General features: G+C 50.6%; 1 protein-coding gene across 4 annotated transcripts; it reads left to right on the plus strand.

The window, feature by feature from the left end:
• The first annotated feature begins 9,133 nt into the window (after positions 1 to 9,133).
• On the plus strand, positions 9,134 to 11,588 carry LOC104024331 (tubulin beta-2 chain). 4 transcript variants are annotated; one of them, XM_075704535.1, is made up of 4 exons: positions 9,134 to 9,190; positions 9,730 to 9,838; positions 10,123 to 10,233; positions 10,447 to 11,588. In XM_075704535.1, the coding sequence occupies exons 1-4, from the start codon at positions 9,134 to 9,136 to the stop codon at positions 11,505 to 11,507; spliced, it is 1,338 nt and encodes a 445-aa protein (XP_075560650.1). In that variant the 3' UTR covers positions 11,508 to 11,588. The 4 variants fall into 4 exon arrangements, with proteins under 4 accessions (XP_075560650.1, XP_075560651.1, XP_075560653.1 ...); XM_075704536.1 differs by lacking the exon at positions 10,123 to 10,233; XM_075704538.1 differs by lacking the exon at positions 9,730 to 9,838 and having other exon boundaries at positions 9,134 to 9,167.
• Positions 11,589 to 21,006: the final 9,418 nt, after the last annotated feature.

The raw sequence follows: 21,006 nt of genomic DNA on the forward strand, positions 1-21,006 counted from the left end.
CAAACCACAGCACTACACCAGCTACTAGGAAGAAAATTAACTCTATCCCAGCCAAAACCAGGACAAATGCCTAGATCCCACATGACATACAACACACCCAATGGATCCTGCTATTTTTCTGTTCTCGGGTCACCTAGCGGGACACAAGGCTGGGGTACACAACATGCGCAGGCTATGTCGTGTGCTTGAACTGGAGGGGATGCTGGTCTGCTACTGACTCGAGGGCTGACTCGTCTGCTCAGGTTGCAAAGAGTTGTGGTCTTCATCATGGAAATCACTGATTCAACGTGCAGTGCCAGCAGCCACATAAACAAAGGTTTGACCAAGATTCAGGTTGGTTTGGGAGGGGAATGAAATTCCTTTTTTTGAAAGATAGTTTGCTATTGTCATGGTTATGGGACTTGCTGTGCTTCTGGTGTCTTCCCCATCCCTCTGGGTACTTTCCCTTTGCTGATGCCAGAATTTCCATGAATCTTCTTTTCCTCCTTAGAACAGGCCTTGGACTTAATAGTCTCTGTCACAGAGTTCCTTAGCCTGCAGGTCTGACTGGACATAGCTTCTCCCCTTCTCAAGCATGCCAGCAAGTGCCTGCCTCTCAGTCTGGTTCTCCAAACAGCCACTCTCTTTCATTACTTTTTAAAGTAATGCCATGGCCTTTTAATTTTTCCATTTGCAAGCAAAACTAGCTGGACAAAATCAGCTTTGATTATTTTGCTTCCTCCTCCCTGGACAAGCAGTGAAGCCAACAGGCCTGGCATTGTCCCTTAGCAGCCCTCGAGTATTCGCTCAGAGGTGGCTTAGCTCAAGCCAGCCTTTTCTCTTGGCTTTTCCTTCTTGCTCTGTTGAATACAGTGCTTTAGCAGAAAGAGTAAATATCCCAAATAGTAGCTCAGTACCTGTAGAGAGCAGCCCAACATTGTCTGATCCACTGGGGTATGACTGTTCAGGCCAGGCTCTCCAAGTTCATCGTAGAGTTCTTTAACAGCACAATTTAGATCAGGGAGGTATTTGATTTCCTGGCAGAAGTGTATCAAACAGCTGCTGCTGCCATCTAATCACTGTATCTGATGCTATTGATGACTACACAGAACATAACTTGCACAAACATCACTAAAGTGATCTGTCTCTGATCTCCAGAGTTAAAAAAAATAAAAATAATATTTAGCATTATTATCCAAAGATGGGTGTGTTGCCTATTTGCGTGAAAACAGAACAGACAGAATAGTTACGCTCTCAGAACATGCTACCCTAGGAAAATGTTATCAAAGCTCCTTTACTATAGTTTCAAAGTCACGTAGATCCCCACAGGCTGAGGCTGCATCTTCAAAAAGTCTGTGTCCTGCCCTTGAACAGCAACTGAAAAATATCCTTCCCTGCTGCCTTTTGGAAAGCATGAGAAATCATCTCCCTTTTCTGCTTGGTGTTTGAAAATGCTGGTACCAGGCACCGTTGCTGCTGTTGTTCCAGAGTCCTGGGCTGCACGGTGGCCTTCCCCAGGATTGAAAGGCTCGTGTACGCATTAAGTCCCATGAAGGGACATTTGTTATGTGTTTCTCATGAGGCAAACACAAATCAGGTGAAAATTATCCCTAAATCCTGTAGAGAACTGTAAATGGGAAAATAGGAGGAGAGAGAAGGACAGAGGAATTCGTGGCATTTGGGAGTGATACCTTTCTTTAATAGATTCAGGATCTGAGCCAGCCTCTGCAGAAATCAATTGAAAAAACCACCTGCTAGCTCCTGTGAGCTGAAGATAAAGCTCGTAATGATGAACTTCGCTTAGCAGTTGTCCAAAATGCTGCAGTTTGGGCTCCTGAGTTACCACTGAATGGCTTGCTCATGTGCCTGCATCCCCACCCGTGGGAAGATGAGGCTTCAGCCTGTGAAACCCGTGCAGCTCCGTGGGCACAGACTCCCTCCCTCCCTCCCCTGAAGCCCCCAACAAGGGCCTGCCACCCACCTACCCTGCGCACCCCCAGTGACAGCGTCAGCACAGCAGCCCCGTGTCACCGCACCCCAATTTTGCCACCTCTTCCCCATCGCTGCAATCCCAGCGGCCTTTAAAGTACCAGGGGACGGAAGGGCTGGAAACAGCGTTTTCTTCTGCGCTGCCGGTTTTAGCTTGGCGAGGATGCTTCCAGCTTTAATAAACTGGATGATCAAAGCCTTTTTGTAAATCTTGCCATCAGGAGAGAGGTTGTACCGCTGTACTGACAGCACACCAGAGCCCTGTGCAGCTCCCCCAAATCCTGCTTTTCTCAGCTGCAAGCTCTTGGCACCCACATCATCTCCCTCCAGCCCAACACGGGAGGGCAACTGATGCCGGGGAGAGAGAAATATTTCCAAACAGTCATTGTCTTTTCCAATATGCCAGAGATTTAATATACATGTGAGTGATCTGGGGCCATATTTTTTTTTCCCCAGCTTTCAAAATTATATTTGTTTTCTTTCCAGTCTTCTGAAAGATGTATATCAGTGGCACCTGAGCACAGCCACAGCAGCTGCCCGATAAGATCTTCGCAATTCATTTGCACAACCATGTCTTTTGCAAAGGAAAAAAAGAAAGTGTTAACGAGTTGACAAGCACACTCTTCCTTGCAGCAAGCAGCGCTGCCAGCCGCAGTATTACTGCAGGGAGGAGAGAGCAGGGTGGTGGCAGAAGACCTTGAAAAAAAAAAAATGCTTTGTTCAATCCGGTTACAAAAATTCCTGCTTCCCTAATGTACCAAATCCTAACCGGCCGAGGAAGGCAATGTAGTAGAAACTCGGCTCGGTAATGATGCAGGGCAGCGTGTTGCTACCGGAGTTTCAAGAATGAGTCCTTGGGGTGGAAAGAAAAAATGGAGAAGGAAGAAGGATCAAAGCAAAAAGGAGTGTTTGCTAGGCATGCGGATCCTGTATCCCTGCGGTTCCAGATTCTGCCCCGATGGCTGCAAATGAGGGTCCGAGAGCGGGTTTACTCCCTGACGCCGCCACTTGCAACCAGATTCTCAAACTACACAAATTTGCCCCATCTCAGTTCAGCCCGAACACACACACACACAAATCCTGCTTAGGAAAGAAAGGACCAAGAGCAAATTTCAAGAATAACTCAGACGAGCAAGTGAATATTTTCTTTCATGCCTTGCTCTTTTGCATTTACTGAATTTGTTCCACATGAATGTAGAAACAGCTGCATCAGCACCAGCACTGAGGCTGGAACCTTATTAATATTTATGCCTGGAGAGCAGAGCACACAGGAATCAAAATGCCTTCCCATCATTGGTTAGGGGACCCCAGCATCCATACAGCATCTTGCCACGTTTGGGGGCCAGGCAAGTGGATTTATTAGAGAGCGGATCAATTTCTCATCAGCACTCTCACCCGATCGCAGGAAAACTGCCCTTTGCCTCCTACCTGCTCTTTGCTTCTCCTCGTTCAATAATTTCCTAATTAGGGAAACCATTTTTCATCTTTCCTTTGCACTTCTGTGGTTCATATTCTCATCTGTTAAATACGGTTGGAGACATTCTTAGATGCTTGAATTATGATTAGTTGCTTATACAAGGGCACACCCGCAAGCCTTAGTATGAATGAGATGAAACAAGAAATAACGCTGTGACGGATCCAGCACGCCCTAGCCGGGACTGGGTTCACGATACATGGCGCTATGCACATGAAAGATGTCGCGTGGTGCCAGTGTGACCCTCAGAGCCTCCTTTGTGACTTCTTACTGCTGCAATTTGTGCTGACAAGGTGCCGCAGTGACAGTCCTTAATCTGAGGCTGGGGGTTTTCCTTTCCGAGAGCACTGAGCAGGGTTCTTGCCGACAGCCTTGCTCCGGCTTTTGTTTCGTGAGAGCAATCCTCAGCTTGTCTAATAAGGAGTAACGGGTGAGCAGGGAGGTGCTGTCAGCAAAACTGAAACATTCACTAATTGATAGAAACAGTGGCTTGTAGCAGCAGTAAAAGAGGAAAAAAATAATCCCATGATCTGGTTGCAGCCGGTTGTGGGCAGGATGCGTAGCAGCCCCAGACGGCTGCACCAGCAACCCCTGGCTTCACCCCTGCCGAGGCCAGTGACGCCCCAAGATGGGCAGAACCGGCGGGGGCTGTGGGGCAGCAGCCCCGGCCCCGGGGTCCTCTGACGAGCGTGGCAGCACTGGAAGGGTGCCCCTGCTCCTCTGGGGTGCTGCTTTGGTGGGCTGGGGGCTGCAGATGCAGCATGGCCATGGCCCCGGGGCCTCAGCCGTGGGGCTGTCAGGCAGCAGGAGCCCACCCAGCAGCCAGGCTGGTGTGGGGCCACTGCCGATGGCATGGCCACCCCTCGCTGCCCAGTCCTGGGCCACCCTGGGCTTGTCCCATCGGGCACACGCTGCCATCCATCCTGGGTACTGTGGCCTGAAGACAGCTTGGCTTCGATGAGCGCCGGGGTTTAAGCATTGCGCCGACGGGCAGACACAGCCGCTGGCATGCTGGCCGGGCAGGGGCGCGCAGCGGGGGGCGGGTTGGTCTTTGCTGCTCCCGTGAACGTGTCCTCAGTGTGGACATACTGCGGTTTTCTGCCACCTCCCTGTTTTCTTCTTTTAGGGTCTCACAGCTTTCTGTGCTGGTGTTGATTCTCCCTGTCCTTGAGCTACTGACGATCATGTTCCTATAATCCTATCTCTGCCTGCATCTGCACCTTTTCTTATTGGGTGTGGTGCTGCCTTGCTGACTTTCCCATAGCTTAGCAATTTTCTCGAGAGCCTGGGCAGAGGCTGTGCAGCTTGGCCCATGTCACAGCCAGGACTTTTGTTGGTGGCAAGGCTACTGAGGGTCACAGTTAGCACACGCTCATGGCTGCTACCAGCCTTGTCTGCTTCTTGTCCTTTCCCACCAGCTGGCACAGGCTGGTCCAGCCACTGGTACAGCCTCCAAGCACCCCATATGCAAAAGCCAAGAAGGCGTGCAGAAATGGAGACCCCTCCAATAAAAATTTTGTTTGCTTACATACAAAATATTCCCTCTGTGTGGGCACCACCCTGAATTCCTCCCAAATGTATCCAGAGTCCTCCCCGCCTGCCCCTCCCTGGCCCTCCTCTGAGTTACAATGATGCACGCTGAGGAGCAAAATGTTGGTTTGCCCTAAATGACCTAATAAGCCTACCCCAGATGCAGGTCATCTACTATCTAGCCTGGTCAGTGGTGTAGGACCTCAACTTGTGAGAGTCCAAACTTCTTTCTCATTTTCATATACTACAGCATCCCACCACTCAAGATACGGAAAGCTTGGGTGTCATTCTTGGGGGTTTGGGCATAATTTCAAGGTCCTTAAGTCATTCACGTCCTTCTGAGAGGAGCCACAGACAAGGACATGACCCACGAAATGGGATGCCGAGATGTGGGATGGGCACATATTTTCTGAAAGGAAGAGCGAGTTTCTCTTTAGGAAAAACCTTCTAATGACCCACAAACTGTGCTGCAGTACGACACGCAAATGCACATATTTCCTATTATAAAGTAAAATGACCGAGTCCTTCCCTTGGGCTTTTGTTAGCTGGCTGTTGCAACCTTCTGTGTCCTGCAAGGGAGTTGGGACTTTCATCAGTGACCACTTCAGTAGCTTAAGGCAGAGATTCTGACGGTGAGCACACCCAACCTTGTAGCTGGGAAGACGGGAACCATGAAAGCGAGGGGGAAGAGGATACGTTAGACAAAACTGGGTTGATCCTCTGAGCCTCATTAAAGAAACTCTTGACTGAGGTCCTGTTATTCCTCCTCTGGTATGTCTGGCGAGGATGGCTGCAGAATAACCCCGTGAGCCGGCATTTCACCCGCCCTGCCGCCGTTTCTGCGCTCCCATAGCCGTGCTGCTTTGACACCCTGGGAAATCAGCCGGGCGAGTGAAAATGTTGCAGGGTTTTTTTGTTCCTTTCTTTTTTGTGCAGCTCGTTTCTGCCGGGAGCGGGGGGCCGGTTGCCGGGGAGACTGGGGATGGAGGAATCCAGCCAGGGCTGGCCCGGGGCTGGGGCAGGGGCTGCACTGACAGACACACGGATGTGAGGCAAATACAGAGAGGGGAGACAGAGGCAGCTAACAGCTGAACAGTTCATTTCCCGGCAAGTAGTTTGCAAGAAGCTACACCGAACCTTTGGGAAATGCTCTGTTTCAAATGCTTACCTTCGAATTAAGCTGGACCTTGTCTGAAGTCTCCTGAAGTGATCTGAATGGCTGCTGTTTGCCTCTAAAGGGTTTTGTCCAGGGGCTGCAGAAAAGCTAAACCTGGATTTCCTCCCTCATCCCCCAGTAATGCAGGTTTTTATTTTAGAAATCAAGGTTGCATGTTGGGTTTTTTCTTCCAGTTTCAACAAGTTCTGTACAGAAGATATACCTGAAACACACACACACCCCCTTCAAAATTTATGAATTTATTTTAAGATAAAGCAGTTGGGGTGGGTTTCTTTCCTCCGGTGTTAATAATCTGTTTTCCTTGAACTGGATTTTAAAATGGCTTCCTTTGAAGCTTCAAGCTGTTAGGAACGAGCTTAACATAGGTATGGAGGATATGTAAAATCAGCTACTCCCTTTCATGCTGAAATGTCAATAATTCTTCTAGCAAATAACTAATATGCACTGTACAATATGCAGAATACTTGGAAATCATAGTAGTGAGCACTCATGGTACCTGTATTTTGCACCAGCTCTGCTGTAACCGAGTTTTGCTGCAACAGTCTTTTCGGGAGCACACCCACCGCAGCCGTGGGAAAGAATGGCATTACTTTGAATCATTACCTGAAGCGGTCAGCGGTCCACTGGAGTTATTTTTAAATAAGTAATTATAGATGCGGATGTTGATTATGCAGTTAACATGCCACAAAAAATGTTCGCTTGGAATTAAAGCTACACGTTGTTTGCGAAGCGTAGTCAACCAAATAATTAAATTGCTCCTGGCTTAGACCAGTAAAAACAGATTTTACAGGGAGTGTGAGCGGTCAGATTTATTTTTCTCAAAATCACTGCAGAAGAGACAAACCCGAGAGCGTATTTTCCAGCATCCCCTTTTGGAGCTGGGATGCCTTCTCCCCGTAAAGGCGAACAAAAGAAAGGTGTGGATGCTTTGGCATATCGATCGGAGGAAACCGGGTTGTTCTGCAGATTGCCTTGGAAGCATGTAAAATCGGATCTGGAGCGATCCACAGGCAGGGTCACCGATCTGCATAAACGAGGTTAGAAAGATCGGGGGGGGCCGGCACACGGATGGAACAAAGGAAAGAGTACGTTGAGGAAATACGTGCTGGAGATGGCGATGAACTTTTTCTCTCTGCCTCTGGAGCAGCTGCAGCCTTAAAACAGCGGGTCGCTACACCCGGGTTTAGTGGGGTACGGCCCGGCGCTGGCTGCGGGCCCCCCGCCGGCGCTCGCCGGGGCTCTGGGCAGGCTCTCGGGGAGCCGCTGCCCCCCGCCGCCGCGCAGCCTCCTGCGAGCCCTGGTGCGGAGCGGGCGGTACCGGCGAGGAGCCGACCCGCCGCGCTGACCGCACCGGAGGGCGCCGGGCGCGGCGCGGGGCTGCCGCCCTTCCGTGCTCTTCCTCCCCCCGACCTCCTCCTCCTCCTCCTCCTCCTCCTCCGGCGTGGGCACCCTTGGAAGGGCCGCGCTGCCGTAGCGGGGTGCTCGGACAGAAAGCGGGGAAAGCACCCCCGGGGCGCACATGTTCGACCCACCCTTGCCCCCCCCTTTATCAGCTCCCCGCCTTTCTTCATCCCGCACCGTGGGTAAACCCGCAGCGAAGCGACAGAAGTGCTGCCAGCTTGCAAGACCCCATTGCCGCAGAGCTCAGGGAAACCCCCCCCCCCCTCCCCAAAAGCCCCGGGCCCTGGGCAGCAGCACCCGCGTCCTCTGTGTCTGGCTGAGGGTCGCCGGTGGCCGCAGCCGGACGGGCACAGCGCGGAGCCGGGCGCTTTGCTAGGGAGCGGCCGCCGGCTCCGCCGCGGGGACTGAAAGCGGCCTTTTTGGGGGGAGAAAGCACAGCTGAGCTCGGCACCGGGGGAGCGGCAGGCAGGGACCGCTCGGGGGGCGGCTGGGTGCAGGGCAGGGTGGGCGGGCGAGAGGACGGGGAGAGGCTGCGGGGAGCCCACCCGCGTCCTGCGGGGGGAGATGGACCGGCTCGGGGTGCGGGGAGCCCACCCGCGTCCTGCGGGGGGAGATGGACCGGCTCGGGGTGCGGGGAGCCCACCCGCGTCCTGCGGGGGGAGATGGACCGGCTCGGGGTGCGGGGAGCCCACCCGCGTCCTGCGGGGGGAGATGGACCGGCTCGGGGTGCGGGGAGCCCACCCGCGTCCTGCGGGGGGAGATGGACCGGCTCGGGGTGCGGGGCTCCCGGCCGCCGGCGCGGGCATGTGCAGGCAGAGGGGCGGCAGGCACCGGCGCTTGGCGCTGCCGGGGGGTGCGAGGTGCCCGGTGCGGGGGGGGGAGGGGAAAAACGACATCCTCCCGCCGGCGCCGTGTGACCGGAGGCACCGGCGCGGGGCGGGGGCTGGGGGCAGCCGCCGGGCACCACCCCCGGCCCCCGCGGCAACGCCCGCTGCTGCGGCAGGGAAAGCTGCTCGCCTCGCCGAACAAAAGGCTGCGGCGGCGGCGGGAGGGCGGAGGGACGGCGGCCGCCTGCAGCGGCGGCGGGGCCGGTTCGCACATGGGCGGCCAACAAAGCCCCGGGGCGGGCGGGGCCCTGGCCGGGGAAAGGGCCCCCGGCGCTGATCGCGGATCCCCGGCCCGGGGCGGCCGCCCCACCGCCGCGCTCCGCGCCTTTGTCCCCGCTGTCAGCGGCGAAGCGGGGCGGCGGCGGCGGCACCGGCACGGGGGGGGGGGGGGGGGCGGCGGCCGCTCCCAGGGAGCCCCGCCCCCGCCCCCGCCCCCCCGCGCCCCGCCCCGCCCCCCGCTGCGGGAGACAATGCCGCAGCCCCGCCCCGCCCCCGCGCGCCCATTGGCTCCGCGCCGTTCCCGCATGACGTCACCGGCGGGGCGGGGCGCGGCGCCCCATTTAAGGGGGCAGCGCGGGGCGCGGCCGCTGCAGCGGCGAGTGCGGGAGCTGGGTGGCGGCGGCGGCGGGAGCAGCGGCGGCGGCGGCGGGAGCAGCGGCATCGGCGGCGGGAGCAGCGGCATCGGGCGGCGGCAGCATGCGTGAGATCGTGCACATCCAGGCCGGGCAGTGCGGCAACCAGATCGGCGCCAAGGTACGGGGCCGGCGCCCTGGCGCCCTGCCCGGGGCTGCGGGGCGGTGCCCCCCCTCACCCCGGCTCCGCTCCTCCCGGGGAGGGCGGGCGGGGGGGGGGGGGCAGCGCTGCCGGCAGCGCTCGCCCTCCCGCTGGGGAGCAGCGCCGGGCTGGCCCCGCCGCCGCGGGAGGCTCCGTGCGGGGCGGCTCCCGGCTGTCGCCCCGCGGGGGGGATTCCGCGGCGTGGGCGCGGCGCGCCCTGGGTGGGGTGGGGGCAGCCCTGCCGTCCGTCCGTCCGCTCCCTGCGGGCTGCGGGGGTCGCGGGCGGGTGGAGGGAAGGGGCGCCGAGCCGGTGCCACACCCCTCACGGCGTTTGGGGGGGTGGTGGGGGGGTGAGGGGCGCGGTAGCGGTCGCGTCTGGCGGGGGCCGCCCCCACGCGCGGCGAATCCTTGCGCGCCACGTCGCGGGGCTTTGGCCAGGGGGCGCGGGCGGGGCGTGGCGATGCTGACCCCCCTCCGTCTGCCGTGTGTCCCCCCCCACCCCCCTCTGGTCCCCGCAGTTCTGGGAGGTCATCAGCGATGAGCATGGCATCGACCCCACGGGCAGCTACCACGGGGACAGCGACCTGCAGCTGGAGAGGATCAACGTCTACTACAATGAGGCCACCGGTAACGCCCCTCCGCAGCGAGCTTCCCGGCGCGGCTGGGGGGGCAGGCGGGGCACCCCAATGCACCCCACCGTGGGGCTGTGCCCCAGCCTTCCCCGCAGTGGGTCACATCCTCCCGGTGCAGCTTTAACAGCTGCTTTGTATCCCCATCCCAAGCTGCTTCCTTCCAAATTCCCTCACCCTCTGCATCCCGGGCAGCAAATCGCAGGGAGGCGGAAGGGAGCCCAGCAGGGCTCCTGTGACGCTGGCTGCAGGGCTGTGACGCTGGTGCTGGTTCCTCCACAGGTAACAAGTATGTCCCCCGTGCCATCCTGGTGGACCTGGAGCCCGGCACGATGGACTCCGTGCGCTCCGGCCCCTTTGGGCAGATCTTCCGGCCCGACAACTTTGTCTTTGGTGAGTGAGTGTGGGATGGAGGAGCCCCAAAGTGGGAGCTCCGTGCACGGAAGAGGCTCGGAGCGAGCGTGCCAGTGGCCTGGGGGACCTGAATGCCCACAGCGTGGTGGGGGTGGAAGTGAGGGGTGAACCCCGTGGGGCAGGAGGAGCGGGATCATCTCTGTCCCTCCACGGGCCACTAACGCGGCACCTCGCTTCTGGTCCGCCCTCTAGGCCAGAGCGGGGCTGGCAACAACTGGGCCAAGGGGCACTACACGGAAGGCGCCGAGCTGGTGGACTCTGTCCTGGATGTGGTGAGGAAGGAGTCGGAGAGCTGTGACTGCCTCCAGGGCTTCCAGTTGACCCACTCGTTGGGCGGCGGCACGGGCTCCGGGATGGGCACCCTCCTCATCAGCAAGATCCGGGAGGAGTACCCCGACCGCATCATGAACACCTTCAGCGTCATGCCCTCCCCCAAGGTGTCGGACACGGTGGTGGAGCCCTACAATGCCACCCTCTCTGTGCACCAGCTGGTGGAGAACACGGACGAGACCTACTGCATTGACAACGAGGCCCTGTATGACATTTGCTTCCGCACCCTGAAGCTGACCACTCCCACGTACGGGGACCTCAACCACCTGGTGTCGGCCACCATGAGCGGCGTGACCACCTGCCTTCGCTTCCCCGGCCAGCTGAACGCCGACCTGCGCAAGCTGGCGGTCAACATGGTGCCTTTCCCCCGGCTGCACTTCTTCATGCCGGGCTTCGCCCCCCTCACCAGCCGCGGCAGCCAGCAGTACCGAGCCCTGACGGTGCCCGAGCTGACACAGCAGATGTTCGACTCCAAGAACATGATGGCCGCCTGCGACCCCCGCCACGGTCGCTACCTGACGGTGGCCGCCATCTTCCGGGGCCGCATGTCCATGAAGGAGGTGGACGAGCAGATGCTCAACGTGCAGAACAAGAACAGCAGCTACTTTGTGGAGTGGATCCCCAACAATGTGAAGACGGCCGTCTGCGACATCCCCCCGCGCGGCCTCAAGATGTCCGCCACCTTCATCGGCAACAGCACGGCTATTCAGGAGCTCTTCAAGAGGATCTCGGAGCAGTTCACGGCCATGTTCCGCCGCAAGGCGTTCTTGCACTGGTACACCGGCGAGGGCATGGATGAAATGGAGTTCACGGAGGCTGAGAGCAACATGAACGACCTGGTCTCTGAATACCAGCAATACCAGGATGCCACTGCTGATGAGCAGGGGGAATTTGAGGAGGAAGGAGAGGAGGATGAGGCATAAAGTTGAAATGGGTAGGAGTTAAGTATAGTCTGAGCAGGCAAGTGTTCATTGAGAGGAGGAATCTGTGCAGTTGTGCTGAAGCATGCATTTTTTTTAATTTGGTGCTCTCCACTGTTGCTTCTGTCAGCAGTTTTGTATTCTTGACTGTCCAATGTAACAGTAGTTGCAAAAATACTTCAGAGTCTTCTGTTGAAATGGTTAAATTCTCAAACATAAAGGCTTTTTGTGTCCTAAACTGTCTCCTCTGCCTTATTTTTCTCTAGATTAAGAAAATAACTCTTATATAGCTTGCTGTAGCTTCACTGCTCAGTTTAATTCTTAACGTCAGTGAAAGGTTTAACTCAATAAAACGAGATTTCTCAGGCTATGCATTTGGCAGCATGAGGGAACTGCAGTTGCTCAGCTTAAAATGGTAGCTAATATATGGAAACTGGAGGGGGGGTTCACTGTTAGACACTCCTGTGTCTAACAGCTAATCTATTGTTGGGGAGAAAGCTGCCTTAACTGATAGAAATGAGACGCTGCTCTTGAGAATCCTGCAACTCCTATTTATGGACATACATGGTAGTGAGGTCAGCGCGAAGGTATTGAATTCCACATTACAAGCTGTCAAAACTGATTTGACAGGATAGCTGCAGGCTTCCCCACCGCTGTTCAGCAGCTCTTATTTAACTTGTCCAGGGCCTATAGTACATGCATATGGGGTGGCTGCCTGTGATTTGACTTGGTCCTCAGCTGTCCTGTCTCCCCCAACCCTCCTTTCTAAATATGAAAAGTCCATGCAGAGAAGCATGGGTCTGTGCTAGCAGACAACTTGAACTTGATTAAGAACCTGAGCTTTCTCTTCAAGCATAAAATTCTTGAGTGTTTCCCAAAAACAGCCACTAAGCTGCCCTTAACTGTAAAGTGGTTGCTGCTTCAGGGCAATCAATTCCTTTTAGGAGATAAGAGGTGATGGGCAGATTTCTAGGTAACATGGCTCAAAAGGCTGCCCAGAGCATACACACAATCTTGGAATAGTCGGGTAGATACCCCGACAATAGCTGTCTCCCACATCACAGTTACGTGTTTACAGGGCTGTTGTTGTTTGATGCTCTTGGTCCCTGCAGCAGGAAATGGACTTCCACCCAGGCAGGTGAGAGCAGCGCAGCAGCACCCTGTTGTGCATCTTAACGAAGGTAAGTGTGGCTGCCTTATAGTGGAGGAGGGGGCAATTTGTGGTGCCGTATGCTTAAGGGATGCAAGAATCCTGAGTGAGCCTACAATGCAGTTGTCAGTAGTTATAAGGCCTATGAGACTTTTCTTACTCCTACAAAACAAGAGTAAAACCCCCAACAACCAAGTATAGCAGCTACCCAATACGCAAGCTTAGTCCTTAGTTCACCCAAACACCGCTTAGGGGAGTGCTCCTGTACTAAAAAAAGTGTTGCTTTGAGAACTGCTACCCATACTACAATTATTGTGGTCCTTACTGCTCTGAAAGAGCTGGTATCCTCATGCGTGCAACCTCTTTTATGATCCTTTAATGAAAAACTTGCAAGGCTTTACTGGAATAAAGATTTATAATGGAGCTACTGTGCATGACTAATCTTGCCTGTTCTGGCTCTGTTAATTGACCACTGCCTGCAGACACTGCTCTGAGTGTATCCTGTTCCTTTGCAGATGGGCTTATTCTCCTAGGGTGATATCTAAGATGGTGTGCAGGACAACAGGCACTTGCTAAAGCTTTTTTTTCTCATCTGTATGCTTCATTTCTGGTGTACACCCTGTAAAGAGGGGTAAGGAGCTCTTAAACTGCCTGAACTGTCACTAAACAAATACAACCATATACACCCACAATAGTACTTGTATTTCTTAGCATTTGAGCAGTTCTAGGATTAAGCATTAAACAAATCGAGGTTGTTTTAGTAACTGAGTTACTACATGCTGCCTCAGGCCCTTTGGGGAAATAACAGCTTATCTGGTTGTCAAAGTAACCTTCCCTTGAAATTACATAGCTGGGTTGCACTTGAAACTGTTTCTCATATAGCTTGCTTTGTAAAGCTGAGAAGGGGAGCCAGCAAATGAATTTAAACAAGTTTAAGTAAAAGATGAGAACCCGGTCTTTGATAGTAAAGATCTTCCTTTCTGCTTTGGGACTGTAGCACATTTCCCTAGTGTTCAGCATGTCTAGCTTCTAATTCTTAGTGTAATTACACTTTGTCTCTAGCTAACCCTTAAATATAGCTACCCAAGCAACACACTTCAGTACAGCTCCCTTACTAGAATGTAGGACACCATCCTACACTGCTTGCTGTTGTTTGTATTGTGTTTTTTCTAGAGGAAGAGAAACCATAAATAGAGATACCGTAGACGGAAACATGTTCTTTCATAAATCCTACACAGCTTATTTGCCAGTCATATTCATTAAAAAAAAAAAAAAATCAAACCATCATTTCAGTAGGAGTTCAGGGAAATACAGGAAAAGGGGATACTGGAAGATGTAGAGGGGAATTCAAAACTCTTTGGTATGAACAGTAAGTCAACTATAAGGGAGGATGAGTCTCACACTGGGCCTGGGGGCTGCAGTACCATATTTTTTTTTCGTTGGATCTTTGAGCTTTAGCTGTATCTATCACTCAGGAGACCATTCACTATAAAAACTGGAGAGTGACTGCTCTATGCCAAACAACAAACAGATGTCTTTGAGTGCTCATGGTTGCACTCTTTCTGTCTCACAGAGAAAGTAGAACCACCGAGAGGATTGCAGATTAGGTAATCTTACTGCCTTAGCCTCTATTGGGTGTTGATTTGTATTTGTCCATGTGATGAACAACACCTCTAAGGCTAAAGGTCTTGCATGAGGCAACCTGTCTGGAAGAAATGAAGAAAGATAGTACAGGCTTAGTGGTGTGCAGCTTAAGCCACTTGCAATGACTCATGCCTGTTGAGATAGAAGTTAATAATATCCAGCAATATATTTTTGTTCCAACATATCAATGGTGGCCTGCAGGGAAGCATTCTCCTCTGTTGACAATTAGAGCTGATGGTGTTGGGGAAGGGAACAATCTCTTTTTTTGTTCCCTTTGTTTAATGTGTGGCATTTTTAAGCACATTAGCAGAATGTCTTGACCAAGGCAAACAACTCAAACAATGTTTGTCTGCTGGTAGATGCAAGATGGTAAAGCTAAATAAGGCTGTAAAAGCAGCTAGGTATTATGTAGGCTTTAAATAGAAACGGAATGAGGTGTGGTAGCACTGAGATGCCATCTCTCCTAATTTCCCTTCCCTGTTTAGTTCTAGGACTTCAGTCTAAGCCATTGTATCAACAGTGTTGTGGAAGAATAGTCCAATATGTGGTCTAGGTTCTTCAAAACACTTAAGTATCTGTTGAGAATGTAGGCCTACATCTGTTTTCCAACAGATGTTTTCCAACCTGTCAAGTGGGAGCAATAACAATTCTCTTCCCAACATATGTGAGGTGCGCATATACATCAGATTGGGTTGTGTTAAACATAAAATGGTCCCAGTGATGTGATAATCTAAGAAGCAAATCTGGGGCCCACCCTGTTGACAGGTGTGTCTTTCCAGAAGGTATGAGGTGAAGAACACAGTAAACCAAAGTAGCAAGAGGATTTATAACCTGAAGAAAGAAGGGAATCCAGATCTTTGGTTGCTTCTCCAGCCAATTCTCTGCAAAACTGGGGCAAAACCCAAATCTTCTGTGCAGGGAAATTTGCTCATGGATGATACTATCACATGCTGCATACTTCAAAAGAGTATAGTGCTAGCAGGTCCTTCTAGGTATCTGTGCAAATACTATGTGCTTAAAGAAATGGTGATGGACTGACAGTCCTTATGGGACAGTGCTGCAGGGCACTACTGCAAAACACAGCTGCGGTGCTCAGAGGGACTGTGGCAGGGTGGTGCAAGAGGCACAAGATTTCTTACCTCACCAGAAAGAGTTGGGGCATCTAGCAATACTGTCCTCACCAGAAAGAGTTCTCCCCTTGCTTCCTTCATCTTTTGCCTCTGCCCGTAAGCCCCATGACAAAGTTATGTGTAAGATCAGGATGAACCCTGGTACCGGCTTTGAGTAGGGCAAGTTTCATGGTTGTTCCATTGAAATAGTTTTCAAAAAAAAAAAAAAAAAAAAAACCCAAACCCCAAGACCTCATCATCTTACTACATTTTTTAAGAAGCGCTGTTAAAGTATATTAAATTCTGCTTCACAGTGGGAGGTGCCTCAATTATTGCTTTCTGTCTAATGAGGCCTAATATTTTTGTTTGCTAAAGCTATGAGGAGATAAAATCCTCTCTGGAGAAATCATGTGACTACCTCCTATATCTGGTAAACACCCTTCCTCCCAAGGGATGTTATTCTGCTTTTCTGTTCCACGTTAAAGCATAATGAATGTATACTTTTAAGGACCGTTCAGATGTGGTAGCCTGCCTAGGAGCTATAAGTAACGCTGTTCCCCTAAGCCTGCTCACTGTAGAGGAGGCCCTATTTTCTCATAATCCCCTTCTCAATCTTCCCATGTATTTTTCAGCTGCTGCTATGTTTCCACAGAACAAAGCTTGTGACTCTTTTGATGTGTTATATGAGCCTGAGGTAATCCAAGTAAGGTTATTTTTCCCTGCTTCCTTCAACTCAAAATAAACCTTTATAAATAAAGTATTAGGAGCTAATCTTGTATATGACAAAAAAAAAAATTTGAGAATTTTCCGCCTTCCAATCTAAAATTCATTCATGCTGAGCACTTGCCTTTTGATACTCCAGCAATCACCTGTCCTGGCCTCTCACTCTTTCCTCCTCCTGAGCAGCTGAACAAGCAGCAAACTGTTTCCCTGCTCCTAGCTTCAATCTTATTTCAAGTATTTTATTTGTGAATCTGCCAGAAAGAAAAATTGTGTCTTTTTGAAGTATGTGTATAAGAAGGCTATCTATTTACTTTATCTAAGCAAAAAAGAAATAATTTAAGAGTAGGTCATTCTGTCCTCCCCAGTCAAAGTCATTTTTCCCTTACGGGCAGAATTCCACTCTTAAGGGAGGAAATCAAGTTAGCTTTGTTGAATTCTTGTTTATTAACGTTTGATTCTTATATGGTAGAGATTTTCTAACTAGTCTCAATTTATCCATATGTCATCTTTTATAGTCAGGTTATTTTTCTCACTTGGCTTCCTTGGTAAGTTTAAGGTATATTTTCTTCTCTTTTTGGCAAGAATGCCTCTATCACTGCAAACTTAAATGTTAATAACAATCCAGCTTAAGCAGAATGTGAAAACACTTGCTCCAGAGGATGAAATGGCTACCCTGGCAGAGGTTGTCTAGCTTGTTCAGTAAACAGTTCTCTGTTGTTTTACACTGAAAAATGTTTCCACGTTGTTCATGAATGTAATAGAAAGATACTGCCTGCCTTCATAGTGAATAATTAAACAGGGTTTTCAAGCAGAATTCAAATGGTCTTACAGCAAGCTTTACAAACGTTAAATGAAATTCAAGCATTGACTTCTTACAGTCTGCTTCTCTGCATCCAGCGTAATGCTGGTCTTATAAGTAATAAATTAATTGTATGGCTGGTTTTTGGAAATTCCAGCTATGACTCCAGCTCCACCCTAGCAGGCAGGGAGAAAGAGCAAGCTTAGGTTAGAGATTTCCAGGGCATTGAGAGAACTGCCACTTGCAGAAGTGGGTAGTTACATGGGCTGGGCTGGGCTGGGCTGATTCAATACCCTCCAGCTGCTAAAAAGGATGGTGCTATTCCCCTTGCCCTGCTTCAGGTGTTACCTTTGTGTTATTTCCTTTAGGCAGCCTCCAGGGCATGTCTGACCCTTCTACCAGTCAGTTCAGCTCCCTAAACTCCACAGTTAGGGACAGTAAACTGGGGGTGGGGAAGAAGCTTTTTCTTGGATTAGGGAGTGTGCCAGAGGGAGAACTGGTGCAAAAGAGGGAGAAAGGAAGCAGGAGAGAGCAGAGCAAGATGTTCGGTCAATTCAGCCACCTAGTGCAACGGCACCCTGACCTCTCCCATGGGGAACCCGGGTGATTTTAAACAAAGTATATTGAATCCCACCACGAACTACTGCATCTCTTGGCAGACATCACAAGATGAAATTTAGAGTTTGCTCAGTGTCAGTTTGAGTTACAAGTACCTATCAGGTTGCAAGATAAAGCAAGGAGGCTAAGGAACAAAAGAAACAGTGACTAGCAGATCAAAGTCACTATCAGTGCCTTGTTCTCGATGACGTACAGGAAATAAGCTACCCTGGAAAACATGATATCAGCATTTCATTTATATCGAAGCTGGAATCTTAGTCATCTATTGACTGGAGGACCCAGTTCGTTGAGATAGCAGACATATTTCATCTACTAAGTGATCTTAAAAGGTAGATGCAGCCTGGATGGGGGCAGGAGCCATCTGGCTGCTACCCATCACATCTGGTGTGCCAAGTGGAAATAATGAGAGGCTGCATTGTTTTGCCTTTCTTCTCAGTAAATCGCTGCCTGATGATCAACATATTTTTCCCTTTCTGGAGTCATTTTGCAACATGTGATCGTGTTTATTATGATAGCTTTGGAAGCCAGATGAGTGGGGTTCTTTTTGCTGTGTCCTGTACAACCACATTCGCAGAAATTCCTGACTCGCAGAGGTTATAATCTAAGTTCACAAGAGAAACCATAGGGTACGGAAGAAATATCAGGTTCATGAGGAAACGATTCTTCCCTCAAAAGGAGCATGGGTCATTTTAGAATTGACAGTGCCCTAAATTGCTCAGTAACATGATGTTCTCTCACACGGTCATCCTCTCTCCTCTTTTGTTCTTGGCCAAACACACAAACCCCCAGGTACAATAAACACAAGTACAGAGGAATCTACAATGAAACTGCTTTTGCTCATTCATAAAAGTATGCTCAGTGTTGTAGTATTTAATTGCTTCTAGTGCCTGCAGTGGGTTGTAATTTTGAAATAAAAATAGATTTTCCTTTTTGGTATTTTATTACTAGAATTAAAAGTACCTTCATGATTATTCCACCCTCTTGCTGGCAGAAATAGTCTTCTATCTTAATGCACATTGCAAGCGATTAAGCATCAGGTTCGAAAGGTGAACTCAGATGGTTCTCATCAGGTGGGAATATCGTAGTTACCAGGTAGAAGGTGAAGAATAAGCTAATGAACAGAGCCGGCTCATTCAAGTACGAACAGAAAGACTCAAAAAGTCATGTAGCCTCCAATACACATGCCTGAGCAATACATGACGTCACCCATCACAAATAAGTGAGAATAAAGCCATAGGCAGACATTTTGTATGCTTGAGCAGCTTTCACATTTGTAGATTGCGATTCTTTGTAGAACAATGGGAAATTATGGATGGACATGAAAATGTTGTGGGATCCCTGTTGCCTCCCTTGTGCATCCATCGCCGGGGCTCCGCCGTTGCCTTGGAAACTGGGAAGGTAGGGTGTGATGCAGGCAGGGAGCAGGCTGCGGCACTGCCGGCAGAGGTTCGGCTGCTGAGGGGCACATCGGCGTTCCTGGGCACAGCCACTGCCTTTGTATGAATGGGAGATCTTTGACTCTCCTTTGTAAGTCTGAACATTTAGAATTTAGGGAGCTATATTAAAAACTTCAGTAGGAAACTCCCATATCTATTTAAATAGCATTGATGGCTAATATCTGTTAAAGTGTTTGCCAAAATGTAGGATTCTAAATTGACATTTAAATAATTGACATTTAATTTGCTTCACTGGGTGTTCATGGAACTTACTAGACACATAAACATGTACCTCCCTTTAGGTACTCTGTTTTAAAACCTGGAGATATACGCCCAAAAAACTGGTCTCTACAAAGAGCCCAGTACTATAGCATTTAAGAACTAAACAGTTTCCTTACAGAAGATCAAAATCCTTAATGGAGTTACTATAAAGCCCTAGGAAGCCACTGTGTGCTTGAGGGAAGAAGGCATGGCAAGGAGTGTCCAGGTGTCTTTGGGTGAGAATGCTTCAAGCTGGTCCTTTGTAGATTGCCAGGAATACTTTGGCACCCAAAAAGCTCTTCAGTGCCTGTGTGGATCCCACAGGGATGCCTGAGATGCAGTCACGTTGAAGTTGTACCAGTAGTGAGAAGATGTAACTGCCTACTGCTGTCCAAAAGGGCGGGTTATGCCTATAGCAAGTAGAAATGTATATGCACAAGTTGCGTGAGCAGTAACAAAAGACTGCCTGTGATCAAGTACTGCAGAAATGTCTCAAAGGAAAATACTGACAATAGCTAGGATTTAAAGAACACAAAATTCAAGAGAAGTTGGTGAAAAGACCTCAGTGCCAGCACAATTCTGGATATTTTGTGATTGCAGAAGCCACGTGTAATAACACCACATGTAATTCTACATGTTGCAGCGCTTGCGCCAGTCCTTGCTCATGACATTTCCCAGCGGCTGAGGTTTCCGCACTAGGGGAGAGAAAGAGCCACAGTTCGTAAGCAAGTCAATCCACCAGAGCAAACCAAGATCCACCTTTGCAAATATGGCCAAAGAATATTTCCAAGGTCACAGCAGCCAAATGCTGGGCAAAGATCTGGTACTTCTTTAGCCACTACTATTTCCTGCCATGGATGAAAAAATTGAGTGAAACTGGTGACATTATGCATTGATTTATATTGTGTTAAACACAGCTAACCTGAGTAATACATAAACAACCCTGTCCATTCTGGCAGCAATTACTTTTCTTCTTGATAGTGGTAATGATTTACCACATTAATTATTACCTCACCTTTGCCAAAATCTGCTGGTTTTGTAGCTGTTATAATTGCAATTGAACGTTATAGTGCACTGTGGCACCGAGATCTACAAACTGTCAATCTGGTGTTGCTGGTCACACACAGCCTCCCGCTCCTTTCTCTCCTTTTCACAGAATCACAGAAATGTTGGGGTTGGATGGGACCTCTGGAGATCATCTAGTCCGGTCCTTTACTCAGCCTGGGAGGGTCAGCTAGAGCAGGTTGATCAGGGTTGTGTCCACTCGGGTTTTGAGTGTCTTCAAGAGTGGAGACTGCACAACCTCTCTGGGCAACCTGTGCCAGAGAAAAGGTTTTTTCTTATGTTTAGATGGAATTTCTTGTATTTCGGTTTGTGTCCATTGCCTCTCCTCCTGTCACTGGGCACCGCTGGGAAGAGCCTGGCTCCATCTTCTTTACTCCTTCCCATCAAGTATTTATATACACTGATAAGATTCCCCTGCGCCTTTTCCAGGACAATCAGTCCCAGCTCTCAGCCTCTCCTCATATGACAGATGTTCCAGTTCTTTAACCACCTTGGTGTCTGTTCATTGGACTCGCTCCAGTATGCCCATCTTTCTCTTGTACTGGGGAGCCCAGAACTGGATGCAAAACTCCAGATGTGCCTCACCACAACTGACCCCCTTTCTTGACCTGCTGGTAACCCCCCTCCTAATACAGCCCAGGATGCTGTTGGACACCCTTTCTGCAAGGGCACATTGATGACTCATGTTCACCTTCGT

Source organism: Pelecanus crispus, chromosome 2 (assembly GCF_030463565.1).
Source record: "Pelecanus crispus isolate bPelCri1 chromosome 2, bPelCri1.pri, whole genome shotgun sequence".
NCBI classification, from domain to species: domain Eukaryota; kingdom Metazoa; phylum Chordata; class Aves; order Pelecaniformes; family Pelecanidae; genus Pelecanus; species Pelecanus crispus.

What these genes read in the sequence shown, in the direction of transcription:
- LOC104024331 (XM_075704535.1), top strand. Translation starts at nt 9,134, where the DNA reads ATGCGTGAGATCGTGCACATCCAGGCCGGGCAGTGCGGCAACCAGATC. An exon ending in GCAACCAGATCGGCGCCAAG is followed by an intron (nt 9,191 to 9,729) that starts GTACGGGGCCGG and finishes TGGTCCCCGCAG; the next exon opens with TTCTGGGAGGTCATCAGCGA. An exon ending in GCCCGACAACTTTGTCTTTG is followed by an intron (nt 10,234 to 10,446) that starts GTGAGTGAGTGT and finishes TCCGCCCTCTAG; the next exon opens with GCCAGAGCGGGGCTGGCAAC.